The 25,669-nt window shown below is 34.9% G+C and overlaps 1 protein-coding gene across 1 annotated transcript in view; it reads left to right on the top strand.

Annotated features, from left to right (window-relative positions):
* The window catches only part of LOC132698129 (zwei Ig domain protein zig-8-like), a 462,523-nt gene that overhangs the window by 293,409 nt on the left and 143,445 nt on the right, over positions 1 to 25,669 (top strand). Inside the window, exon 2 of the mRNA XM_060664030.1 lies at positions 22,445 to 22,590. Coding sequence (XP_060520013.1) covers positions 22,445 to 22,590 — 146 coding nt within the window. The remainder of the gene's footprint in view (positions 1 to 22,444; positions 22,591 to 25,669) is intronic.

The following is a 25,669-nucleotide window of genomic DNA, read 5'->3' as shown; positions in this document are numbered from 1 at the left end:
CCGTGCGGTAATATCTTCGAAAACATCCGATTGCTCCCAAACTCATGCGATAATATCCCGAAAGTGTTCGCAGCGACTTTAATCCGTGGAAAACGAAACTGACATTGTAAAATGACATTTGGTATTTGACATATTTTGAATTTCTAAGTACATCAATTTGTATGCCCCATTTGGAAGGTTTTTTTAAGAGTTTAGATTATTATAAATTATGTTTCATACAAACATTTAAGTAAAATAATAATGTGTAAATAATTTTAGCAAATAAAGTAATCAAACAAGGACAACACCCCACTCTCCAAAAAGAGCAAGAGAATGACAAAAACCATTACTAGGTCTAATTTATCCTAAAATTTCTATAATTTTTCTATCGCGCCTTTGCCATTCTAGTGTAGATAGAGTTGAGTAACTTAACTCGACGATTGTGCTGTTTCGGCTATGATCAAAAAAATACGGTGGAACTTTGAACCCGACTCAAGTTGAGAGATAAATTGGAACAATCCTCAAAAACCTCAAAAGTTAAATTGTCCTCTTCGGTTGAAACGACAGTTCTCGACGAATAAAAATGGCGAAATAATCACGAGCCTTGAAAGTCGTCAAGGTCGAAAGTTATCGGAAACTTCTTTATCTGATCAGGACTCCCAGAATCCGCCCCTATATTTTGCCATCGGAATGCTGTCGGGTTAAACCAAGTGCGAAGGGCTCTCGGCCAATATATATTCAAATTTTGCCCTCGCGAAAACGAAATATAATAGGCAATATGTGCGACGCGGCTTGGACAAACAAAAAAAAGGATACCCGATCGACTTTAGAAAAAAAATGGTTACCCAGACCCGATCCCGACAATGTTTGTTAAATCGCCGCGGTCGAGGATTCAGTTTCCAAGCGCGTGTGCCAAGTTTACAGCCGTTCCCGCCAAAAATTTTGTAGTGTGAATACGGAGCTGGGATTTTTTGAATCTGATTTCGAATTTTTGACACTATATTATACAAAGCGTTCCTTTTATAGTTTAGCAGAGAAAGGTATAATTTTACTTTTCTCAACGGTCCTGTGAAGTGCAAACTATGGAGGCGTTGTAAATATATGTTTTAAAATGCCTAAATTTAGCTAACGTTGTGAACAAACAGGAATTTAGACATAAAAAAAGCATGGACATTACAACTAAGTTGCAATTACAGCTTTTTTTAAGTTAAAGTGTCTCAACAACGTCTTCATTATTTTTCTTTTTTAATTTTTGCTGGCTTATGACTGAATCGCCAAATGATAATGATCGCATTACTCCATATTTGGCCGTATAGTACAATAGTACAATTATGCAACGGGTGCGGTAAACGGCATTTGACTCACGAGTTTATTTGACACGAGCGGAGCGAGTGTTTGATAAACGAATGACTGAAAAAGTTTACCGAACGTGTTGCATACTATACTTTTTCTACGACCGTTAGTTTAGTCACTGACAGGACTGTTAGAATTGACAAACGTCAAAATTCAAGGCGTGGGAAATATCTCGGAAAACATCCGATTGCTCCCAAACCCGTGCGATAAAATCCCGGAACTAACAAATAAAACAAAACTGACGTGGTAAAGTGACGCTTCCCACACGCTACGTCGGTGTGTAATTGGGTATTTTACAGACGGGAGTAGAAAATATTATTAATAATTGTTTGTTATTAATAATGTTTATTATTATTATATTAAATACTTATTTATTTATTTATTTGGATACTTATCAGCATCTTCAAAAAACCCACTCAGGATTTCGGAAAGGATACAACTGTAGAGTTCTCCAACCGAAATACCGTTTTTACGACATAATCCGGTATTTAACTTTCATAAAGTTTTATGAAGGTCTAACTTAACTTAAAAGGTTGTAAAAACGGTATATCGTTAAAAAAATCTACAATTACCCTATTGGACATTACGGATAAGCATCCAACAAGACGAACCACGACATCGATCTACCAATTGGGCTTACCAGAACCTACAATTGCAAAGCACTATTTACGTTGAATCTGAAAAAGGTGTATCTATCAAAGAACTCGCTCAGGGCGACGTTCTTCAAGGTTCAATATTCAGTCAAATCTTGTATAGTATTTACAACATCATCTTTATCATAATACATAGAGTTTCGGCTCGTTTTTATGAGGACGATACACACTTATTTCACTACTATATCTATTTGAATATGTTGTTTCCTGTAACAGACATTCTCCTTATAAGTCATTTTCCCTGTCGTGAACAGAATCCAAAGAATTCAGAAAGCCGAAAAATGAACTGATCGCTGACATAGTAATTTATTAATATGGGTACACTAATTTTCTAGATCCAGCACTTTACAGAGTCAGAACTACCATCTTTTTTAAAATTGTTTTCTGATGCAGTTTGCAAAATGTTTAATACGTTGTATGCAAAATAAATGCTTATTTATTTACCTACTTATTTACTTATTCACATTGTTATGGAATGCTTTTACCTTTAAGAGTATTAAGACTATTAGTAAGTATGTCACAAAAATGATCAATTACTATAAATGAAAAGTACCATCGGAACAGTGAACGTTATCATTGATTTTGTTTAAGAAATTTGTAGAAATTTCTTTCCATACATATGGTTTTTCCCAATATTTCCACTGAAATATTTACTAGCATTACTCTACGACAAAAAGTACCTAATGCATCGTTCTCATAACTGGTGTAATTGGAAACCATGACCTAAAATGAAAACTCGAAAGAAACAAAGTCACTTTAAAAATGCAGGTCTTAAAGATACGAGGAATGACCTATATACCACCGACGCAACTTTGGTCGCTCCCTTTTATTTTATTTTTTAATTAACTAAGAGTTGATTCAAAAAATTTTCCGGCAACAATCAAAAATGCAGTGAGTTAATTTTGATAGCATAAGGAAAACCTACAACCCCTAACGTTATGCATTGTATTCTAGACTATTATTGATGTAGAACCCTTCAGAACAAAAAAAAAGATGATACCGGTAAGAATCACTCAACTTGTCTCACTGAGCGCGTGACTTTGTGTCGACCGACTTTGCCAAGGCGGCGCTGCACCAGCTCTGATGGATGATGGGAAATTAGAGAGATTTCTTTGTTTTTCTCCCGGCATTGCAGATCCTTAGAATTGAAAATTGCCAGCGTTATATATACGTGCTTTGTTATTATATTTCTCGGAAAGGCTTACGAACGATATAATTACATGTTTTCTTTATTTTTCTGTTTCAATTGAAAATCCCAGCGAAACGTAGTAAAGTAGGCCGGAGGTCCCCAGATTTTCTCCGAGGTGGATGTTACGCGGCGGCCACTACAAATTTTCCGATATAGGAGTGGAGGCTGTCAAACGCGCAGCCAATATTATCCGGTTTCGGTTTATCTAACGATATTCCAAACGCGTGGCTTTTAAACCGATGTAATTTATCCACTTCATTTGACGATGTATGAGCCCGACTCAATCATGAAGCATCCGCATGAGTAATTTTCTCGATTAGATGGAAAAACGCCGCAGTTTGTGGCATCAATTTCACCCGGCCTATTCGAGTATAGTTTGTTTCAAATTAGTCAAAATATGAGCAATATAATTTGGAAACAATCTGTACCACCTGGGTAACTGGATAATTAAATGATATATAATTAGGCGATATGATTTAGGAGTAGTTTTTTCATAATCTGTGATCCTAAAATTTTACCAATATATAATTGCAGATTCCAAAAACTGTAAGTTGATCATAATCTAGTGCCTACACTGGGCAAAAAGATTTTTTAAATAAAACATCCAATATTTTCAATTATTAATGAAACAAACTCTATACTTTCGTACTAAAAGCGATGTTAGTTTTCTTTGCGAGTGCACGGGACTTCTACAGGGATATCCTCAAGCAAAAGGTGCAACTTCATCTGCAGAAGACGATAACTAGCGTTAAATTCAAGTTCATTCTGGCTGCATTGTCAAATAAGTGTCAAATTTAACTAGAGAACATTGGGAAGTTTCGTTAAGTGTACTCCATAACTCGATATTCTTGCAATCATCTATTTCCGATGGGACAGCAAATTTGTACAGTTCAAACATGGTGCCAAGTCGCCTGATTCACCCTTTCCCTGAAGCATATGATTGATCAGCATACAAGCCGTACTTATAAATGACTTGTTGGGCCGTTGCTACGTCCTAATCTCTTCGGGTTTACACGATTTTATACAACGTTCAGATAAGAGGAAATTTTTGCGGAAGCAGCTTAAGTGATGAATGACACGGCACCACCGTACAGCGTATCCGTTCCAAATTATAGACGACGAATTTCACCGTCTGTCGCTGTCGTTTCAATCAGTCTTCTGCTGAAATTGAATTAAAGGCTAGGAACGACTCGTAGATAAAACTACCGGATAATTGATCGAGTAGTAATGTAGTTCCGAAACGACACTGGCATAATGAGATCGCGCCCGAGGGAGATCGCGCAACGTCCCGTAGAAATACACTGAAAATGTTTTTAAAAACATAAATGATCGCCAACGTTTTTACGACAGCCGTAGACAACACTATTAAATGGTATTTTTGTTATAATTACAAATTTACGATTTGTTTTCCTAACCTCATGGCGTTTCTTCTTTTGATCAGTAATGGAAGAAGAAGAAGAAGAGGAAATGAGGTTTGAAAAACAAATTGTAAATTTCTGTGGATCGGGAGTAAGTAAAATATTTTTAAAGTAGATTTTGTTTTTAAAAAGGTTTTTAATATTCAATGAGAAACTTATTTATCAATCATTTTATTTATTTTTCTACTCCCGTCTGTAAAATACCTAATTACGCACCGATTACATCGTCAGTTTCTTTTCCCACTGATTCGAGCCGCTTCGGACATTTCCGGGATAAGACCCCACGGGCTTGGGAGCAATCGGATGTTTTTTGAGATTTTTCCCGCGCCTTGAATTTTGACGTTTGTCAATTCTAACAGTATAAATAAGAACTAAAAGTTCAGATTTTCACGAAATTATATATTTTCACATGACAATGGCTTCGACAACACCGTGCCTTTATCAAATGTAATATTTACAAACTACCTGCTAATATATATACTGAAAAAGGACAATAAAACCTTAATTAATGTTGTTGTGACAATTTAAGTTCAATAAAGGAGAGGTATTTAAATCTAATTGAAATTTGAATGTCTCATTCCATGGCTTCCAATAAATTTAATTTTCTACTTTTTGTGGCTACTTGTTTTTCTGTGTTTAAGTGTGTTGCATAATTAGAATTTAGACTATTGTTTTTAAACGCTCTTGTATGTTCGTTAATGCGTTTCTTTAAGGATCTAACTATTTGTTCAATATAAATTTTAGGACAAGGCATTTCAACCTGCAGACACCTGATTTTTGAGATTTTGGACATTTCGTTTTATTGTGTTTTAAAAATTTTCCTATTGTGTTGTTAGTTCTGAAAGTCATTTTTAAGACACATTTTAACAAATGTTTTGAAACTTTTTCATTGGGTTCTACTATGTATGTAATTGTTTTAAATTGTTCGTGTTCTCTATTAGGTTTCGGATAAATAGAGTTTACTGTTATCTGGATTTGTTTTTCATTTATAATTTTATCTATAATGGACGGATTGTAGCCGTTTTTCTGTACAATTTGTTTAATGATATTCTTTGTTGTAATTTTCTGTTGCGGGATTGTGTGTATAAAAGAGTAAAATGCAGCCATTTTGTGTGTGATTTGAGCTGTTATGTATGACTGTGTCCGTGTGTGAAGGTTTATGATAAATGGAAAAATCTGATTTGTTTTGCGTTTCCGTAATAGTTAGGTCTAAAAAATTATAAGAGTTTAATCTCGAAAGTGAATTTTATACGATTATATACATGTACATAATCGTATAAAATTCACGAGAATGATTTTTCCATTTATCATAAACCTTCCCACAAGGACACAGTCATACATAACAGCTCAAATCACCCTTATACCTACAAAATGGCTGCATTTCACTCTTTTATACACAGACTTCTTAACACTCCACTCCCAACAGAAAATTGTAACAAAGAACTTAATATCATTAAACAAATTGCACTGAACAACTACTACAATCAGTCCATTATAGGTAAAATTACAAATAAAAAACAAATCCAGACAACAGTAAACCCTATTTATCCGAACAATTTAAAACAATATTCTATATTCTAATTATGCTACACACTTAAACAGAAAAAACAAATTTTTGGTGACAATTTTGATATTTTACATACAGCCACAAAAAGTAGAAAAATAAATTTATTGGAAGCCATGGAGATTAACAAAATGAAACATTAAAATATATTGCTTAACTATCAATTATATTTAAATACCTATCCTTTAATGAACTTAAATTCTCACAACAACATTAATTAAGGTTTTATTGTCATTTTTCAGTATATATAGTAGCAGGTAGTTTGTAAATATTACATTTGATAAAGATATGGTGTTGTCAAAACAATTGTCATGTGAAAATATATAAAAATAATTAAGAACTAAAAGCTCAGATTTTCACGAAATTATATATTATGACATGACAATTGTTTCGACAACACCGTGTCTTTATCAAATGTAATATTTACAAACTACCTGCTACTATATATACCGAAAAATGACCATAAAACCTTAATAAATGTTATTGCGAGAATTCAAGTTCAATAAAGAAGAGGTATTTAAATCTAATTGATCGTTAAGCAATACATTTGAATGTCTCAGTTCAATTTTTGAAAATATATAGTTTCGTGAAAATCTGAACTTTTAGTTCTTATTTATTTTTTTAAATGGATTTTCATCAACTAAAAGCCACTTCAGTTCAATTGTAACGGTTGTGTCAGTGAATGTATTCGTATTGATTTGCAGAATTGTAAACAAAAACTAATCCACAGAAAAATGGTATGCAATATATCAGTCAATTTAAATACTACGTACTATCTACTTTTCCACAGAAATTTTACAGACTGTTCGCATAAACTTTAGTGGGTTTTATAAACCAAGTCCATGTCCATGTCTCATCATTACAAAAAAAAAACAAAATTGAAGGTGAGGAACTGTTTTTCTTGCTTATATGATTAAAAGCTCTACCCTTGGATGATTTTTCTTACAATTACAGTCTCTTTCTTTAAACAAACTAGTTAATGATCAATTATAAGAGTTAAAAAAACAACATCACGTTTTAGAATTGTTTATTTCGTTGTTTATATGACATATTCAATAATACATCTCTCTTTGTCTAACGTACACAGTTAAAAAGAGACAACAATAGCAGAACCAATCGGAACCATAAACGAATAGGTTTAATGGCAACTAGTAAAAATTTTGTTTAAAAGGTACGAAATTTAAAAATCCGATAATCTGTTATTATTTTTAATTTGCTAAATTGTAATTTTTTGTGACGGTCGTAGAAAAAGTATAGCATGCAACACGTGTTTGTAAACTCTTTATCTCACTCGTTTATGAAGCAATCGCTCCGCTAGTGCCAAATAAACTCGTGAGTCAAATGCCTTTTGCCGCACTCGTTCCATAATATACTATTTGCTCGCCTAGATTGTACGGGTAATACTGCGCCATTATCTACTCCCGCTGTCGAGCCGTAATTTGCTTTTATAGGTCGGCAGCGCCATCTCGCGATAAGTTTAGAATGTTTCACTTCTTTGTCGAAAGGTGCGCTCCACACGCGAGTTTTCGGCCACAGACAGTAATCGGGACGCGAGTTATATGTTGGTAAGGTATAATTTCGCCACAGTCAGTGTGCGTAATTTTTCATCTTTTCAGAAGCAGTTGCTTCTTAACTTCGGAGCGCTCACGTCGATTGTCGGTTTAAAAAATAATACTTTTCAAAAAAGAAAACTTGTTAAAAACCGTTTCCGCCGAATTCATCACGAAACTGGCGCAGTCGGTAGGATAATTGTTTTGAGGCGGCGCCCAGTTACTTTGAATTTTTGGAAATTGTGTCACAAACGGTGCACGAAAATTAGTTACAGAAAATTTAATTGGTCGAATATTAGTATTATCCCTTTGGAAAATTGAAATTATACGAGTCTCTGGTTTATATGCAAACAATATTAAATTCATGTTTTGACCCATTCTAAGGTACAAGAAATTTTCCTCTTCTCTAACAAATGCTTTAACTTGTTCTAAAGTATAACGATCCCATAATCTTACTGCATGTAATAAAGCTAACCAAAACTAACCCAATTATAAATGTTCTTAGAGCGAACTGGTCACAATGATTTTATTTTATTAATTTTTCCTTTGCATCCTGTATTTCAGAATTTTGTTTGGCACGTCTGGTATCCTCATACCAAGTTGTATTGGTGGCTCATTTTTAAAAGGTTTCAAAGAAAGCAAATCACGAATCAAACAATCAGTTGTCCTTTGATCACTAAAGTCGTTCATAACCTGTTTTACTTGTGCCCATCTTAATAATTCACTTCTGCAGTATATTAAATTGGCAGTACGATCTTGCAATTTACTCAAAATTGTATGGAAAATGCAACTATTTATAACATCATTAGGTACCGCTACATTTTGGAAAACCCTCACAAAATTATCGCAAGAATTGATTCATCGAGATAGTAATTTAGGATCTCCCTCAAACATGAGAACGATATTTGCCATGTTTTGATTTCTTTCTTCAGGTTGAGACATAAATTTTTAGTTTCAAAAATAGAAAATTGAAATTGTTTTTTTTTACAGGAAAACTTTCTTAACCAACAAGAAAAATGGAAAAAGGAATTAAAAGAGCACTGAACTAATACGAGTTACACGTCTTCTCTTAATTGCTACTTCCTAGAGATAAGAACGATTTAGGGTTATACCCAGGACTTCCTATCCTAAACATCGTCTAGGTCCCTTGAAAAGAGGGTTCGAAGAACCTCAGGGGTTCCCGCAGAGTTCTTGTTGGTTCCCAATTATTCACTACGGAAAAAGTGTCACCGACTATTCCTAATAGATTCGCCAATCAACCGATGAAACGAGATGTGATGAAATCGGCCAAAACAGTTCTAAAAAAATATTCTTTATTTTTAAATTACATGATCGCTCTAAAGTTAAGAGGCAACTGCTTTGGAAAAGATGAAAAATGACGCACACTTCCTTACACTTCGTGCACTATCAGCAATGGATTCGGCGAAATTGTATTATGATTATTAACCGACGCCTTTTTTACCTCATGAAGCGACACATACACGCCTAGGTTGACTGCATTCCGCTCCCCGTTAAAAATGATGCCACTTTGCAATTTGCATTTGTTCCAGATTGGTGGTCGCAAGAAGAGGTGCACGCCAGTGTTTCGCAACTTTAACGTTCCAAATTTGCGGTGGCTATAATTCCAAATTAATTCAGTTTGATTTTGCTGAAGATTTTGAATGTATTTGCACAATCCATGTTCATTATGATGACAAAGAAGGACAACCACAAAATTTTTCTGAAAAAGTCGTAGGAGAATTTGGAGATGCTACCTCAACTAACTGGATTGTTCGAATTTCATGTCCAAACCTTCAACTTTTTTCAAAACTATACATTAAAAAAAATAAAACTGTTTTTTTATACGCCACAAGCATTTCGTTATTCAAAATCACAATTAAATTATGACTAATTATCTCGTTCATCTTCATTATATAATAAATTATACATTATAAAGTTTTCAAAAAATTAAATTATAATTAATACAACTTACATACAATAAAACTCCGCTGTACCAGTCCCAAGCCTGAGGCCTTGCCACGCAAGAGGCAAGGAAGGAGGAGGGGTCGAGGAGTAACACCTCGCTAAAAAACCTGGGTTCAGCTGGCTCCGGCTGATAGTACCCTGTAAGGGCCCCTTGTTCAGGGTTACGAATGAAGACCACACCGGCGGTGAAGGCGTAAAAATGAGTTCCGATACGGCGAATCCGGCGTAAGTGGCAGCCCTGCTTTTAGGGTTAATATAAAAGCACAACGGCAACGTCTGTTCCCAGATTGGGCGGTTGCAAACGGCGTCTGACCCAGAATGGGCGGCCGATTTCCAAGCCAAGACTGGCATAAAGGAAGGCAACGGGATACCACCTTTATTATTTTTCCCTAGACAATAACATGAGTACATTTGACTCAAAATTTTCCGGAGGTTTAAATAGTTCCCCAGTCGGATCTCCGGGGGGAACGGTTTTGAATGTACTAAACACAAGAGCAAACCTAAGAAAACCATTAAAGATTGGAACGTGGAATGTGAGAAGCCTATTTGATGCTGGAAAACTAGCAAATCTTACGCGAGAAATGAATAGACTCGGGCTAGATGTTCTAGGAGTGGCTGAGACCTGGTGGCCTAATGCGGGGGAGTGCAGTGTGGAAAACGGAGTATTCTTCTACTCTGCCAATGAGGATCCTAAACACAGGAAAGGTGTGGGAATCGTCATAACAAAAGAACTAATGAAATCTGTTGTGGGCTTTGTTCCGTACTCGGACCGCACCGCTTTACTGAAACTCAGAGCTAAGCCAAACGATATTAACATAATACAAGTATATGCACCAATTGCGGATTCACCGGACCACGATGTAGAAAAATTCTATAATGAAGTCAAAGAACTTCTTAAACTGACCAAAAAACATGACATCAACATTATTATGGGTGACTTCAATGCTAAGGTAGGAGTGGGTGAGTTTGAGGGTGTGGTCGGACCATATGGTCTTGGAGAAAGGAACGAGAGAGGTGATCGACTCTTGCAATTCTGCCAGGAAGAAAGCATGAAAATCACAAATACATTCTTTCAGCTTCATCCTCGCCGCCTTTATACTTGGAGGTCCCCGGCGGACCGCCTGCAAAATGTAGTGCGGAATCAAATAGATTTCATCCTCATCAACCGGAGATTCAACTCAACCGTCAGAAGAGCCAGCACGTATCCTGGGGCAGATGTGCCCTCTGACCATGTACTATTGGTAGCCGTCATAAAGATTGCTTTGTCGAATCAAAGAAAGTCGGCCGTACATCGACGAATAGCACTAGAAAAAATTAAGGATCCAATAATAAAGGCTGAAATGTGCGACGAAATAAACACACAAATCCAGACAATAACAACAAACATTGGGGAAGAGCCTACGCAATCTTGGACAGGGATGATGGACATTGTAAGAAACTCAATGCAAAACAGATTAGGTTATAAAGCAAAGAACAAAAAACAAAGATGGATGACCGATGAAATTTTGTTGTTAATGGATGAACGTCGAAAACCTAAAAACGAAACAGACGGCAGCACGTACAAAGATATTCAAAGACTTATAAGATCAAAGATTAGAATAGCAAAAAACGAATGGCTCAAACAGGAATGCCTTGAGATAGAACAACTACAAAATCAGCACGACGATTTCAATCTGCACAAAAAGCTGAAGGAGACTGCTGGCATATATAAAAAAATGAGACCAAATATAACAGTTGATAATAATAACCATATAGCCCTCGATACCAATGAGAAAATCAATGTTTGGGAAAAGTATATAGAAGAACTTTTTGACGATGAAAGACCCCCAGTTAGTATTGATAACACCCTAACTGGTCTATCGATTACTAAAGACGAGATTGAAAAAGCTATACGTAACTCAAAAAACAACAAAGCGGCTGGCCCAGACGAAATTCCTTCAGAGATGCTTAAACTACTCGATGAAAGAGGCATCACAGGACTACATAAAATATTTAACACTATCTATGAGACAGGTCATTATCCTGTCCTCTACTTTTATCCCCCTGCCTAAGAAGACCAATGCAAAAAAATGTGAAGATTACAGGCTTATTAGCCTGATGAGCCATACCTTAAAAATATTTCTTAAAATCATACATCAAAGAATATACAAGAAATGTGAGAGAGACATGAGCGACTCACAATTTGGGTTCAGGCAGGGGCTAGGTACAAGAGAGGCGATAGTCGCAACACAAGTACTTGTCCAGAACTGCTACGACCAGAGAAAGGATGTCTGTCTATGTTTCATAGATTATGAAAAAGCTTTTGATCGCGTAAAACACTACAAGTTAGTCCAACTTCTTAAAGGGCTTGATATAGACCAAAAAGACATCCGTTGCATAGAGAACTTGTACTGGAACCAAACGGCACAAATAAAACTGGACAATACTATGTCGAACACCATACAGATTAGGAGGGGAGTGCGACAGGGATGTGTGCTGTCTCCACTCTTGTTCAATTTATATTCGGAGGCGATTTTCCAGGAGGCTTTAGAAGACGTAGAAATGGGAATCAAGGTTAATGGGGTTTGGATTAATAATATTCGTTATGCGGACGACACGGTCCTAATCGCTGACAATATACACGACCTACAACAACTGGTCAATAAGGTAGGAGAACAGAGCAAATCAATGGGCTTAAATATTAATACCAAAAAAACAAAATTCATGATCATATCCAGGAATCTAAACACGTTTCAAAACTCCACCATAACATTTAACGCTAGACCCATAGAAAGAGTGGGCAAATTCAAGTACTTGGGTACCTGGCTTTTCGAAGACTGGACATCGGACAACGAAATAAAATACCGTATAGAACAGGCCCGACAAGCTTTCTTGAGGTTCAGAAGAGTGCTAACCTGCTCCGATTTTGACCTTGACCTAAGAATGAGATTCGTGAAATGTTACGTTTGGTCGGTGCTCCTTTACGGCATGGAGGGGTGGACACTGAAGACAGCTACAATAAACAAATTAGAGGCCTTTGAGATGTGGCTACACCGCAGAACTCTCAAGATACCCTGGACGGCTAGATTGACCAACGATGAAATTCTAAGACGTTTTAACAAACCACGTGAACTTTTTGAATCAATTAAGAAGAACCAAACGGCATATCTGGGGCATATCATGCGAAACAAAAAATATCAATTTTTACAACTGTTGATTGAAGGCAAGATCGAAGGCAGGAGGGGGATCGGAAGAAAAAAAATGTCGTGGCTTCGAAACATCAGACAGTGGACTGGCCTGCATGATGTACAGACGTTGATACATATCGCAAGAAACAGAGAAGCAATGGAAAATGTTATCGCAAACATCCATTAATGGATACGCATTGGAAGAAGAAGAAGAAGACATACAATAAACATACATTTAATAAATAACATAATATTATTATCAATTAAAGTTAGTAACATACCCACGTATGACGTTTTAAATTCTAAATTTGTAGAAATACGCAACTATTACTATTCGACGACATTTACGGACCTCTTTTCATGGTTTTCCACTCTCGTGTTCCCCGTCCTTTCAACAAAATTCACGAGCCGGCCGTGTGTGTTAGCCGAACCCACGAAACACACCCGCAAACTTTTCTCGCGGCGGTTTCCCCGGCCCACCCCCGGGGGCGGCAGCATAAACGCAAACACTCTCACGAAATCGACATAATAGAAATACACCTGGCGGACTATCGAATTATTCAAAAGCGCTTTTGAGCTCGAGTTACATGAATAATACATTAACGACAAGCACCCCCCCCCCCCCCGGGTAGGGTAAAAATTATTCAAATACCCGCGTACGTATAAACGGGCAATAATATCGAATATAAAATAGACATTTTTCGGATACATTCCGGGTGTCGATGTTCAATCCGAATGGAATTCCGTTACGGACGGACGGACGGTCGTGTTTGAATAGCGCTTGAATATTGTATGAAAAAATTATCGATAAAACCCGATGCTTGGCAATGAAGAAATTTTGTTTTTTGAGCTCTTCACGTCAAAATAAAGAATCCTAACGAATTTTGGCAGTTCATACATTCCTTCGACGGCAGTGCTTTTTCTCATTCATCGGGACAATCTAATTTCTTCCTCCTGCCCGGTGTTTACGTCACCGCCGTCCGATAAAACGAGAGCATCCGCCGACACCGACCCCCCCCACACTCCCTAAATGTATTTACGGGATAGAGTCTCGGCGCTAAGGGCGTAGATTGCAAATTTCCCTTCGATTGAAAGGCGCCCAAATAAATATAAATGACTGCGGAACAGAGTGGAATCGAGACGAAAATACCAGCCGATTCCAATGGATCCGCAGAGTCTGAGTGCGCAGCAAGCACACTGTATCCCGCGGGAACGTCTGGACCGAACTGCGATGAATAATGTATTACGAACCCATCCACATCCCGTATATTTCGATCACTGCCCGATCTTTTAAATATGGAAATCCTTTCGGAGGTTACCAACACTCCCTCAGGATAACCGTGTCGCTTTTCCGGAGTAGTTCGGGTTAATGAGAGGTCGAGTTGTAGTTACTTAACCGTTTGGCGTACGCCCCTGGAGACACCGACTGGGAAGCCGATGTAAACACGGAAGCGATGCAAGTTGTTCAATGCAGTGATTTATAAATCAAAACGAAATCTCATCGATCGTTTCTAAATTTGTCGTATAGTTTGATGTTTGTTTACTATCGTATGACCTCATCGCTGCTTTAGCAAACAAACTTTGGTTGAATATTCAATTTTAGCAGAGAACCAGTGTAAATTTTTTTTTAACGGTATAAATAAGAACTAAAAGTTCAGATTTTCACGAAATTATATATTTTCACATGACAATTGTTTCAACAACACCGTGTCTTCATCAAATGTAATATTTGCAAACTACCTACCTAAAACTTTAATTAATGTTGTCATGAGAATTTAAGTGTAATAATGGAGAGGTATTTAAATCTAATTTATCGTTAAGCAATACATTTGAATGTCTCATTTCGTTAATCTCCATGGCTTCCAATAAATTTAATTTTATACTTTTTGTGGCTGTATGTAAAATATCAAAATTGTCGTCAAAAATTTTTTCTGTTTAAGTGTGTAGCATAATTAGAATATAGACTATTGTGACGCTCTTTTATGTTCGTTAATGTGTTTCTTGAAGGATCTGCCTGTTTGTCCTATATAAATTTTAGGACAAGATCCGCATTTCAACCTGTAGACACCTAATTTTTGACATTTTCGACATTTCGTTTTATTGTTTTTTAAAAAAATTCGTAGTGTGTTAGTTCTGAAAGCTATTCTTAAACCACATTTTGACAAATGGTTTGAAACTTTTTCACTGGGTTCTCCTATGTATGTAATTGTTTTACTGTTGTCTGGATTTGTTTTTTTTTTGTAATTTTACCTATAATGGACTGATTGTAGCCGTTGTTCAGTGCAATTTGTTTAATGATATTAAGTTCTTTGTTACAATTTTCTGTTGGGAGTGGCGTGTTAAGAAGTCTGTGTATAAAAGAGTGAAATGCAGCCATTTTGTAGGTATAAGGGTGATTTGAGCTGTTATGTATGACTGTGTCCTTGTGTAAAGGTTTATGATAAATGGAAAAATCAATCTCGTGAATTTTATATGATTATGTACATGTATATAATCGTATAAAATTCACTTTCGAGATTGAACTCTAATAATTTTTTAGACTTAACTATTACGAAAACGCAAAACAAATTAGATTTTTCCATTTATCATAAACCTTCACACACGGACACACATACATAACAGCTCAAATCACCCTTACACACAACACGCAACAGAAAATTACAACAAAGAACTTAATATCATTAAACAAATTGTACTGAAAAACGGCAACAATCCGTCCATTATAGATAAAATTATAAATGAAAAACAAATCCAGACAACAGTAAACTCTATTTATTAGAAACCTAATACAGAACACGAACAATTTAAAACAATAACATACATAGGAGAACCCAGTGAAAAAGTTTCAAAACATTTGTTAAAATGTGTCTTAAAAATGGCTTTCAGAACTTACAACACAATAGGAAAATTTTTAAAATACAATAAAACGAAATGTCCAAAATCTCAAAAATCAGGTGTCTACAGGTTGAAATGTGGATCTTGTCCTAAAATTTATATTGGACAAACAGGCAGATCCTTCAAGAAATACATTAACGAACATAAAAGAGCGTTTAGAAACAATAGTCTAAATTCTAATTATGCTACACACTTAAACACAGAAAAACACGTTTTTGACGACAATTTTGATATTTTGCATGCAGCCACAAAAAGTAGAACATTAAATTTATTGGAAGCCATGGAATGAGACATTCAAATTTAAATTAGATTTAAATACCTCTCCTTTATAGAACTTAAATTCTCACAACAACACTAATTAAGGTTTTATTTCGGTATATGTAAATATTACATTTGATAAAGGCACAGTGTTGTCGAAGCCATTGTCATGTGAAACTATATAATTTAGTTAAAATCTGAACTTTTAGTTCTTATTTATACCGTTAGAATTGACAAACGTCAAAATTCAAGGCGTGGGAAAAATCTCCGAAAACATCCGATTGCTCCCAAACCCGTGGGAAATGTTAAACGCTCTTTTATGTTCGTTAATGCGTTTCTTGAAGGATCTACCTCTTTGATCAATATAAATTTTAGGACAAGATCCGCATTTCAACCTGTAGATACCTGATTATTGTGATTTTGGACATTTCGTTTTATTGTTTTTTAAAAAAATTCCTATTGTGTAGTTAGTTCTGAAAGCTATTTTTAAACTATGTATGTAATAGTTTTAAATTGTTCGTGTTCTGTATTAGGTTTCTGATAAATAGTGTTTACTGTTGTCTGGATTTGTTTTTTATTTATGATTTTATCGATAATGGACCGATTGTAGCCGTAGTTCAGTGCAATTTGATTAATGATATTAAGTCCTTCGTTCTAATTTCCTGTCGAGAGTGGCGTATTAAGAAGTTTGTGTATAAAAGAGTGAATTGCAGCCATTTTGTGTGTATAGGGTGATTTGAGCTGTTATGTATGATTGTATCCGTGTGTGAAGGTTTAGGGTAAATGGAAAAATCTAATTTGTTTTGCGTTTCAGTAATAGTCAACTCTAAAAAATAAATAGAGTCATCTTGTTCAATTTCGATAGTGAAGTTTATACGATTATATAATGAGTTAATGTAATTTAAAAAAGAATTCAATTGCCTGTCCATTTCAATAAAATACATTTACACAAAGCTCGAAATTAAGAATTTTCTTTTTTTTTTTCTATTTTGTACGAATTTTACTCTACATTCCGATGGGCAAGATATAAAATTATTTAATCTAATTAACAATTTGAATTTCAATATTTTTTTCCTGTTTAGACCGCTCAAAATATGAATTAATTAGCTCCACAAAAATATGTTGAAAATTTTGTTTGCTTATGTTAACTGCAGACATTCCACATGTCTCATAAAATTTCTTTATCCCAAACTAACCAAAATCGCAATTGCTATGGAAAAACTCAACTATGTACAAGAAGGTGTAATACATAAATTGGTTGGTTACTCTATAATTTGACTCCCACACTGCGATTTCTCAAACGATGTGCTGAAAACGTCAGATTATTGCCATGTCGAGTAATGAAATTATGGAAGGCGCCCAAAGGCGTCAAAGTTTGAGTTTACATGCAGTTATGCAATATTTTAAATATATAGGGATGAGTGGCAAAGTCAATAGAGATAACGATTTAAAAAACTTTCTATTACTTGCTATAACATTGTTCACAGCATCTTTTTATAATTTGTAAACTATAATTTGAGATAAGGTGTGAGTAGTAATAATAATTTTTATCGTCTAACAAATTCATTTAGAAGACTGCCGGTCTATAAACTATAATCAGTATTCAACTATATTTAGTAAAATAATAGTTAAAGAACATAAATCCACTATGTCCAGTATAATTAAAATGTATGTTTAATTAATATTGTAAACTATAACAGCATACTATACAACAAGTGTGGTATTGTATATTATAAAACAAGTGTGGTAAACGGCATTTAAGTCACGAGTGACCTACTAAGTTTACCAAACGTGTTCCCTACTATACTGTTTCTACGACCGCTAGTTTTGTTTAGTTTCCGAGAAAACTAGATTCGACCCGATTAAACTGCTTGAATTTTGATCATTCTCAATTCTGACCCAAAGAAAGAAGGTAGAAAAGATATGTTTGATACTAGTATGTTATGTAAGTGTGGTAAATGGTATACTATTCTTTTTCTACTACAATTTCTCCCAAATCCGTGCGGTAATGTCCCGGAAATGTCCAAAGTGGCTTGGATCCGTAAGGAACGAAACTGGCGTGGTAAAATGATACTTCTCGTAAGCTAGTGTAATTAGGTAGGTAAATAAAAAGTTTTTCTACTCCCCTCTATAAAATACCGCTTCAGTTTCAGGATATTACCGCGCGGGTTGGGGAGCAATCGGATATTTTTGACTTAACCCTTGAATCTTAACGTTTGTCAATTATTCTGACGGTCATATCAGTGAATGCATTGGTGTTATTTTCTAAAAATGTACCCAAAATCTAACGGCCGTAGAAAACGCATAATATACCATTTACCACTTGCTGCATGATATACTATTATCAAAAGTGCCTTTTCTACGATCATTAGTATTTGCCTTAGTATGTGGGTACATTTTTGCACTGTAAAACGAATACGTCCACTGAGTGACATAACCGTCAGAATTGAGAAAGCTCAAAATTCAAGCCATTGGTAATGTCTAACAAAATATTGTTGTTTTGTTTCAAGTTTTCCTTCAAACAATTGTGACAGTTTTTTTATACATGTTTATATTTTTTCGTGATTTAATAATAAGCAAAAAGAATATTCCAATTTGTAAAAAGTCTTAGCTTGTTGTCAAAACGAACACCATTTATAGACAAAACCCTACGAAATGCGGCAATTAACGTGAAGAGAACTTTTTTAAAAAAGAGAACGACATCGCGGACGAATATCGACCGCGAAGCCGGTCGTCGCGATGATCTCTCGTCGAGAGAAGAAAGACCGGGCCCACCCGAACGAGACAATATTTATTATCTCAATTCGGGGGCGAGGGCGATTCAATTAAATTGGGGTTTTGTAACGGAAACAACGGGCTGTTTTGTGGTTTCTAACACTCCGTCGCGAAGGAGCGGCACCCGCTTTTGTTCATTGTTAATTGAATTAAAATTTCGAATTTTAGGGCTTCGCCTTTTGTGGCACTTAAAAAACGACAACAACTTAACGTCGTCGTGATAAGTCGCTATCGATTTTTTTATGTTCTGAGATACGGCAAAAGCGTCCAGCAATTTGATTACTAGACGCGGAACAAAGTAAACTTAATGCCGAATTATGCAAATTCGAATACGCGATCGACCAGACCAATACGTAATGAAATTCCATTAGGCGTCGAACAAAATCCGACTCGCTCGAAAGCCTGCAGATCGTTCGTTCGTTTTGACGATTTTCCGGATGCGCTTTCCAGACCGACAATTACCGATACGTAATCAGATTCCGTTGCGAATTTCACTTCAACCAGTTGGGCGAAGGCGGGAGAATTAGGGCTGCTATAGTCTGTTCATAGATATAAGAAAGTGACCAATTGCTTTCGAATGGGATTATCCAAGGGTGGTCATTAACATACAATGCAACAAGATTGTTACCTAAAGTTTCGAAATTTAAATTCAGCCAAAATTGTAGTCCGTAATAGAAAATAATTTTATCGCTACTTGTGTTTAATATTCTTTGGTTTGGTATATCACTTAGTTTAAGTTTATTAGTAATCATCCTTATTTCGTGTGTAATACAGCGTGTGTTGAATCGTGTGCGAATTATACAATATATGTGTGAGTATGTTTATTTGACTCTCATTGAACGTGGTTCCAGCAAGCAAGCATCTTTAGAAGAAACGGCCACATTGACGAAAATTCCAACATCAACTGTATGGAAGATGAAATTTTCTCGAGTGTAGATGAAAGTGATCAAGATATAATACGGCGTATCTTTTAGAATTCGGAAATGGCGACTGAAATATCCCGAAAAAATTAGGGTATTCAGAGAACAATAAAGGCCAATTATTTACTTGGATGAAACCTGGTTCGACACTTATGATACCCTGGAAAAGGGTTGGATTGACTCAACTGATAAATGTAAAACAAACGCTCCACCAAAAAAGAGGTAAAAGAATAAATGATTTGCATGCTGGCTCTAAAGATGCTTGGATTTCCAATGGACTTTCTCTGTCTGTGAAAAATATTAAACATTCTTCTCTGGATTACCATGAAGACAACACCGCTAATTTATTTTAAAGTTGGTTTAAAAACAAACTAGTTCCAAACATTCCTCCTAATAGCGTCATTGTAATGGACAATGCAAGTTATCACAGTAGACGGTTGACTAAAACCCCTTCCTCATGTGACACAAAAGCAATTAATTGAGGTTCTACAAAGCTTGAACCTGTATGTTTAATACCATTGAACATGTCTGGCACCAACTGAAATCTGCCATTCGTCGTAATAATGTTTTTCCCCGTCAAACTCAAACTTATAGAAACCGAAGTTTTTAACATCCCTCCACAAAGTTGGGCAAATTCTGTTAAACATATAGAAAGAGCAGAACAATCCATATTTGCAAATAATATAGAACAAATAATAATTAGAACAGGCGATGATAGCGGTAGTGATATTGATATAGTATGTGAATAATTTTAAGTAATTTAAGTAGGTAATAAACATTTGTAATTTTATTTTAGATTTAAACATAAATACATACATAAATAAATAAATATTGTTTAGTATCTTTCCTAACAAAATCCCAAATAATTAAATTCTAAGCAAAGTACGAACCTGTTCGGCCATATTTCATTCTTACAGCTTGCCCGGGTCTTTCCTTAATTCATATCAAATTAATAACTATGCAAGTTGTTTTTCAATTATGTCGTCAGACTTTAGTAGATAATCCATGATTTAAAAGCAAAATATCCATACACGGGGTGATTCATTATTACCAACTGAATAAAGTTGGCTGTATAGTTCCAAACAGGGTTTATAATTATATTTGTTGTAATATATTTCAAACGAGCTTATCTAAAATAACTAACTCGAAAGGTGAGTGAGTACTCTCTGGGCTGATCTGTCTAAGGGCTTGTCCTAGGACGTTCATCTCTCTAAATCCTGTATAATTTACCTTTGGGTCCCTAACTGCTACCCTGAAGATAAAGCCATACATACTCGGCTCGTTCTGGTGACCCCTGAGAGTATTGCTATCGGGTAGTCAATAAAGTTATTTTTTTTAAGTTGTTTTTTTTTATTGAGAGTTCTACCTGTGAAAATTACGCACATGGCTTTAGAAACAAAGAAGAAAAAAAAAGAAAGAAAAAGAAATAAAAAGATTTAACGTCTTCCACTTACATAAAAAAGGACTTCTTATTCATTTACATTGAACAATTTATAAATTATTTTTGCTCCGTACTTTAACATTTTGACCTATTCTTGTCAAGTATTCCTTATGAAATATTACCCATACAATCACAAATATTTTTTTAACAATAGTGATATGGACTGAAAAAGACGATAGCAAAAATGCCGCATAATTGTGAAGTTTCCGAAAAACTTGGCAGTTTGAATTCCTAAGTTTCAATTCATGCGTATATAAACAGGAATCTATCAAGAAACAAATTTTATTGAATTTTTTAAAGAAGTCAGCAGCATGTTTGATGCGACAAAGTCAACACCCGACGCAGGAGAAATTCAGAAAATGTGTTTCTGCAAACACTGTATTCAAATTAATTGGGGCAAATTTAAGTATTTTGAGCTCAGGATTCGATAGTTCAAATATTTCCAATAATTAGTTGATTAATTAATCTTATAAACATCGGATAGTCAAAAACGCGTATTTTTGAAAAAGTGTGCAAATTTTTTCGGCATGTTCTGAAAAAACATGAAACGATGTGCTTGATAAGAATTATTTAATTGTTTTTTTTTAACTAGATTTTCCTTGGCAATTTCAGAAAAATTGAATTTTGCCATTTGACGATAAAAAATAAATCTAAAAACTAGTTATTTTAAAAAAATTCCATCTAGACTTTTCATACATGTGTTGCTCACACAGTATAAAGAATGCAATTTTCATAGTAAAGACTAAAATTAAAAAAGGGACCCATTCCTCACCGCCTAACTTTACTGATCGTAAATTTCTGCGATCCCAATGGGGTTCAAAGACTTCAGAGACCCATGGTAATCTCTGAACATATTCTTATAAGTGAAAAAAAAAATCGAAATAAAGGAACTATTCATAATTAGATTCAAATTTCAATGAAGTTTGATTTCTTTTTTTTTATTTTTAACTAATCTCATATAACCACTCGATAAAATCTTAAAAACATACCCTAAATCTCTCCCTTCACATTTTATGTAAAAAGTGGGGATGTCTGGATTCAAATGGACTCTCCTAAAATATTGTGTCAATCCTATAAAATTATTCATAATTGATTGGTTAAATGATTTGCCGGCCATCAAATCTGTCAAAAATAAACTTCAAAATTATAGACTTGGAGGACTTCTCCTACAATCAGAGCGTCTTCTGGACTTTATATAAGACATTTTATGCAACAATCAGGTTTTAGACGACCCGAAATGAGGCGCTGACCAAATGTATCGATCGCGATGATATTTGCTCAATTATTCATTAAAACCGAAAATCTTATCTTCTACAGGTGTAGCGGAAGCTTTCGTGGAGAGCAACAGCATCGTTGGCGGCGGCTTCCCGTACTTCGAATTCAACGTGCCACGGAATGTGACAACGGCAGTAGGTCAGACGGCGTTCCTGCATTGCAGAGTGGAACAGCTCGGAGACAAGGCGGTAAGTTTAAGAATAAACAGAGAGAAGTGGAGGAGGAGGAGGAAGAGGAGACCAGGGAAGTTGCGGTTATTATCGCGACGATTCGCCCCCCGCAACGAAATCCCGATAATAAATTTAACGGAGAGACGTCGCGTAAACACCGCTGCTCCGGAGAAAATCGGTATTCGCCTAAAGGCTTAGAAAAACGCTTCGTAAGACTTAATGCGCATTACGGTATAAACGCGAACTCGCTCGAACGAGGCACGCGTTCTGTTTATCTTCGGATGCCGTAGGGGGTCTTCCTTGTAAACCCGCGAGTGGGCTATTTTTTCTTCATTGCTCTCCGGTTTTATTTGTTTTTAGCGTTTAGTATACGTGGTGACCAATATAACGTAACCCTACATACCTTATCTCAAAATATACAGGCTGTACGAAAAAATCTGGTTTGAAACGAAGTTTTATTTTATTATATTTTTGCATACACAGAGCACTTAGTGTTGCCCGGGTAAACACAACTTCATGTTTTTTAAATGGAACATCCTGTGTATTATCACATTTTTGGATTCTACTCAAGTTTCTAGAAAAATTTCATATATAATGTTCTATACCTATGTCTAATGGTGTTTGACATATTTAAGTTTTTATCTCAAATATGTCATTTGCAGGCCTTAAGAAAAAACCAATTTTTCCTAAAAGGAAATCTTCATTTTTTATTTTGGGTTTAATACCTTGTTGACAAGATGCCACTTAAACAGAATTTTTACAATATTTTGATAACTAATAATACAGGGTGTTCAGAAAATAAGATGAAATAGTAAATTAGGAAATCTTCCAAAAATCTTTTTTTTTTTTAATGGAAACCCCCAAATTTCATAATTGTATCTTATTTACCATTAAAAATAAAGGTAAGTTTGTATAAGATTGTCTATGCTAAAAATGTTTAGTTTTCGAAAGATTGACAATACAAATTAATATTCTTATATTCGGTAAAATGTAATTTCATTACTTTTTTTTATTACTGTCCAAAATATGGCTCATACACTGTTGAAGAGCGCTTACAGAGTGCTTTACTCGCAATAATAAAAGTCCAGCTTTGACGCTTCGGGAGTACCGGCAGTTATATCCAGCAAGCAGATTACCCACTAAACAGATTTTTAGTAGAATAGTGCGTGACCTACAAAATGGTTCAGTATTAAAAAACACCAGGAAGAAACTAAAAACTGTCCTTACTGCAGATATTCTGCTGTATTTTGAGGAGAACGAAGAAAGTTCCCAAAGGCAAGCAAGCCTCGTGTGACTTCCAGAAGTGAGTCGAAATAGCATTCAAAACGCTTTGAAAGTAAATAATTATTTTCCATTTAAATTAAACATAGTGCTCCGTATCATACGTCAGACTTTTATTAATTGGATGAAAAACCGATTTCCAACTTGGATAGGTCGACACGACCTTGGCCGGCTCGTAGCCCTTATTTGACCCCACTAGATTTCTTTCTATGAGGAAACCTCAAAAATGAAGTTCATCAAAATCGGACTGAAAATAGGGAGAATCCAAAAGAGTAAATAAGGCAAGAAATACTTGATATCAACGGATCTAACGTGTAAAGTGATGCTTTAAATAAAATGGAAACTATATATACGACGTGCGTGGCGGTTCATGGAGGAAAATTTATTATAATACCTATTGTTTCCATTCAAATCCAACTTAGTTGTTCTTTAAGTGTAATTATTATTAGTTGTTAATAAAAAAATTTGCCTAACCTTGATATATTATAATTTTTTAACCAAAAATATGGCTTATTTTATTAAATTTAGGGCAGAAAATTATTGATAATTTTGCAATAATAACTGCCAGCCTCATACATTTCTTTGGAATGTGATTGATTTTAAACGCTGTCATTGCCAACTAAGAATAGATTAACAACTTGAAACCCGCAGCAAAATCATCATATAAGAATATTAATTTGTCAATCTTTCGCAAACCAAACATTTTCAGCACAGACAGTGTTATACAAATTTACCTTTATTTTTAACGGTTAATAAGATAAAATTATTAAATTTGAGGGTTTACTTTAAAAAAAAAAGATTTTTGGTAGTTTTTTTAATTTAGTATTTAATATTTCTTTTTGAACACCCTATATTATTAGTTCTGGTCAACAAGGTATTAAACCCAAATGAAAAAATAAAGATTTCCTTTTAGGAAAAATTACTACGTTTCTTAGGGCCTACAAATGACATATTTGAGATAAAAACTTAAATATGTCAAAAACCATTAGACATAGATATAGAACATTATATATGAAATTTTCCTAAAAACTTAAGTAAAATTCAAAAATGTAATAATATATAGGATGTTCCATTAGAAAAAAAAAAGTTGTGTTTACCCAGAAAACAATGAGTGACCTGTATATGCAAAAATATAATAAAATAAAACTTCGTTTCAAACCAGATGACATTTGTATTTAAGATTTTCTCTTACACATTGTATATCCTGAGATAAGGTATATAAAGTTACGTTATATTGGCCACACTGTACTTGTAAGTCCCTTTTTCTCCCAAGAGTAATTAATTTGACTAAGAACCAGGGCATTACACAAGTTTAGCTTTCGATCGACTTTGAGTATATGGCGGGTGGTATCTATACTCAATGCAAAATAGCCAAGAAACCAATTTCAGCTTCTTTCAAAAATTGAACTGAGGTGGCTTTTACTTGATGAAAATCCATTTATCAAAATAAATAAGAACTAAAAGTTCAGATTTTCACGAAATTATATATTATGACATGACAATTGTTTCGACAACACCGTGTCTTTATCAAATGTTGATCATAATATATAATTTCGTGAAAATCTAAACTTTTATTGATTTGATAAAGACACGGTGTTGTCGAAATAATTGTCATGTCATAATATATAATTTCGTGAAAATCTGAACTTTTATTTCTTATTTATTTTGATAAATGGATTTTCATCAAGTAAAAGCCACCTCAGTTCAATTTTTATACTCAATGCCTATCTAAAAGTAAAATGGTGTGATGCCCTGGTTTTTAGCAACATTAGTTATCTCTTCAAGCAATGAATTCGTTTTGGTAGAAAAAGGTGGC

Source organism: Cylas formicarius, unplaced genomic scaffold (assembly GCF_029955315.1).
Source record: "Cylas formicarius isolate icCylForm1 unplaced genomic scaffold, icCylForm1.1 PGA_scaffold_10__41_contigs__length_53128322, whole genome shotgun sequence".
NCBI lineage: Eukaryota > Metazoa > Arthropoda > Insecta > Coleoptera > Brentidae > Cylas > Cylas formicarius.
This window is presented reverse-complemented; position numbering and strand designations above follow the sequence as displayed.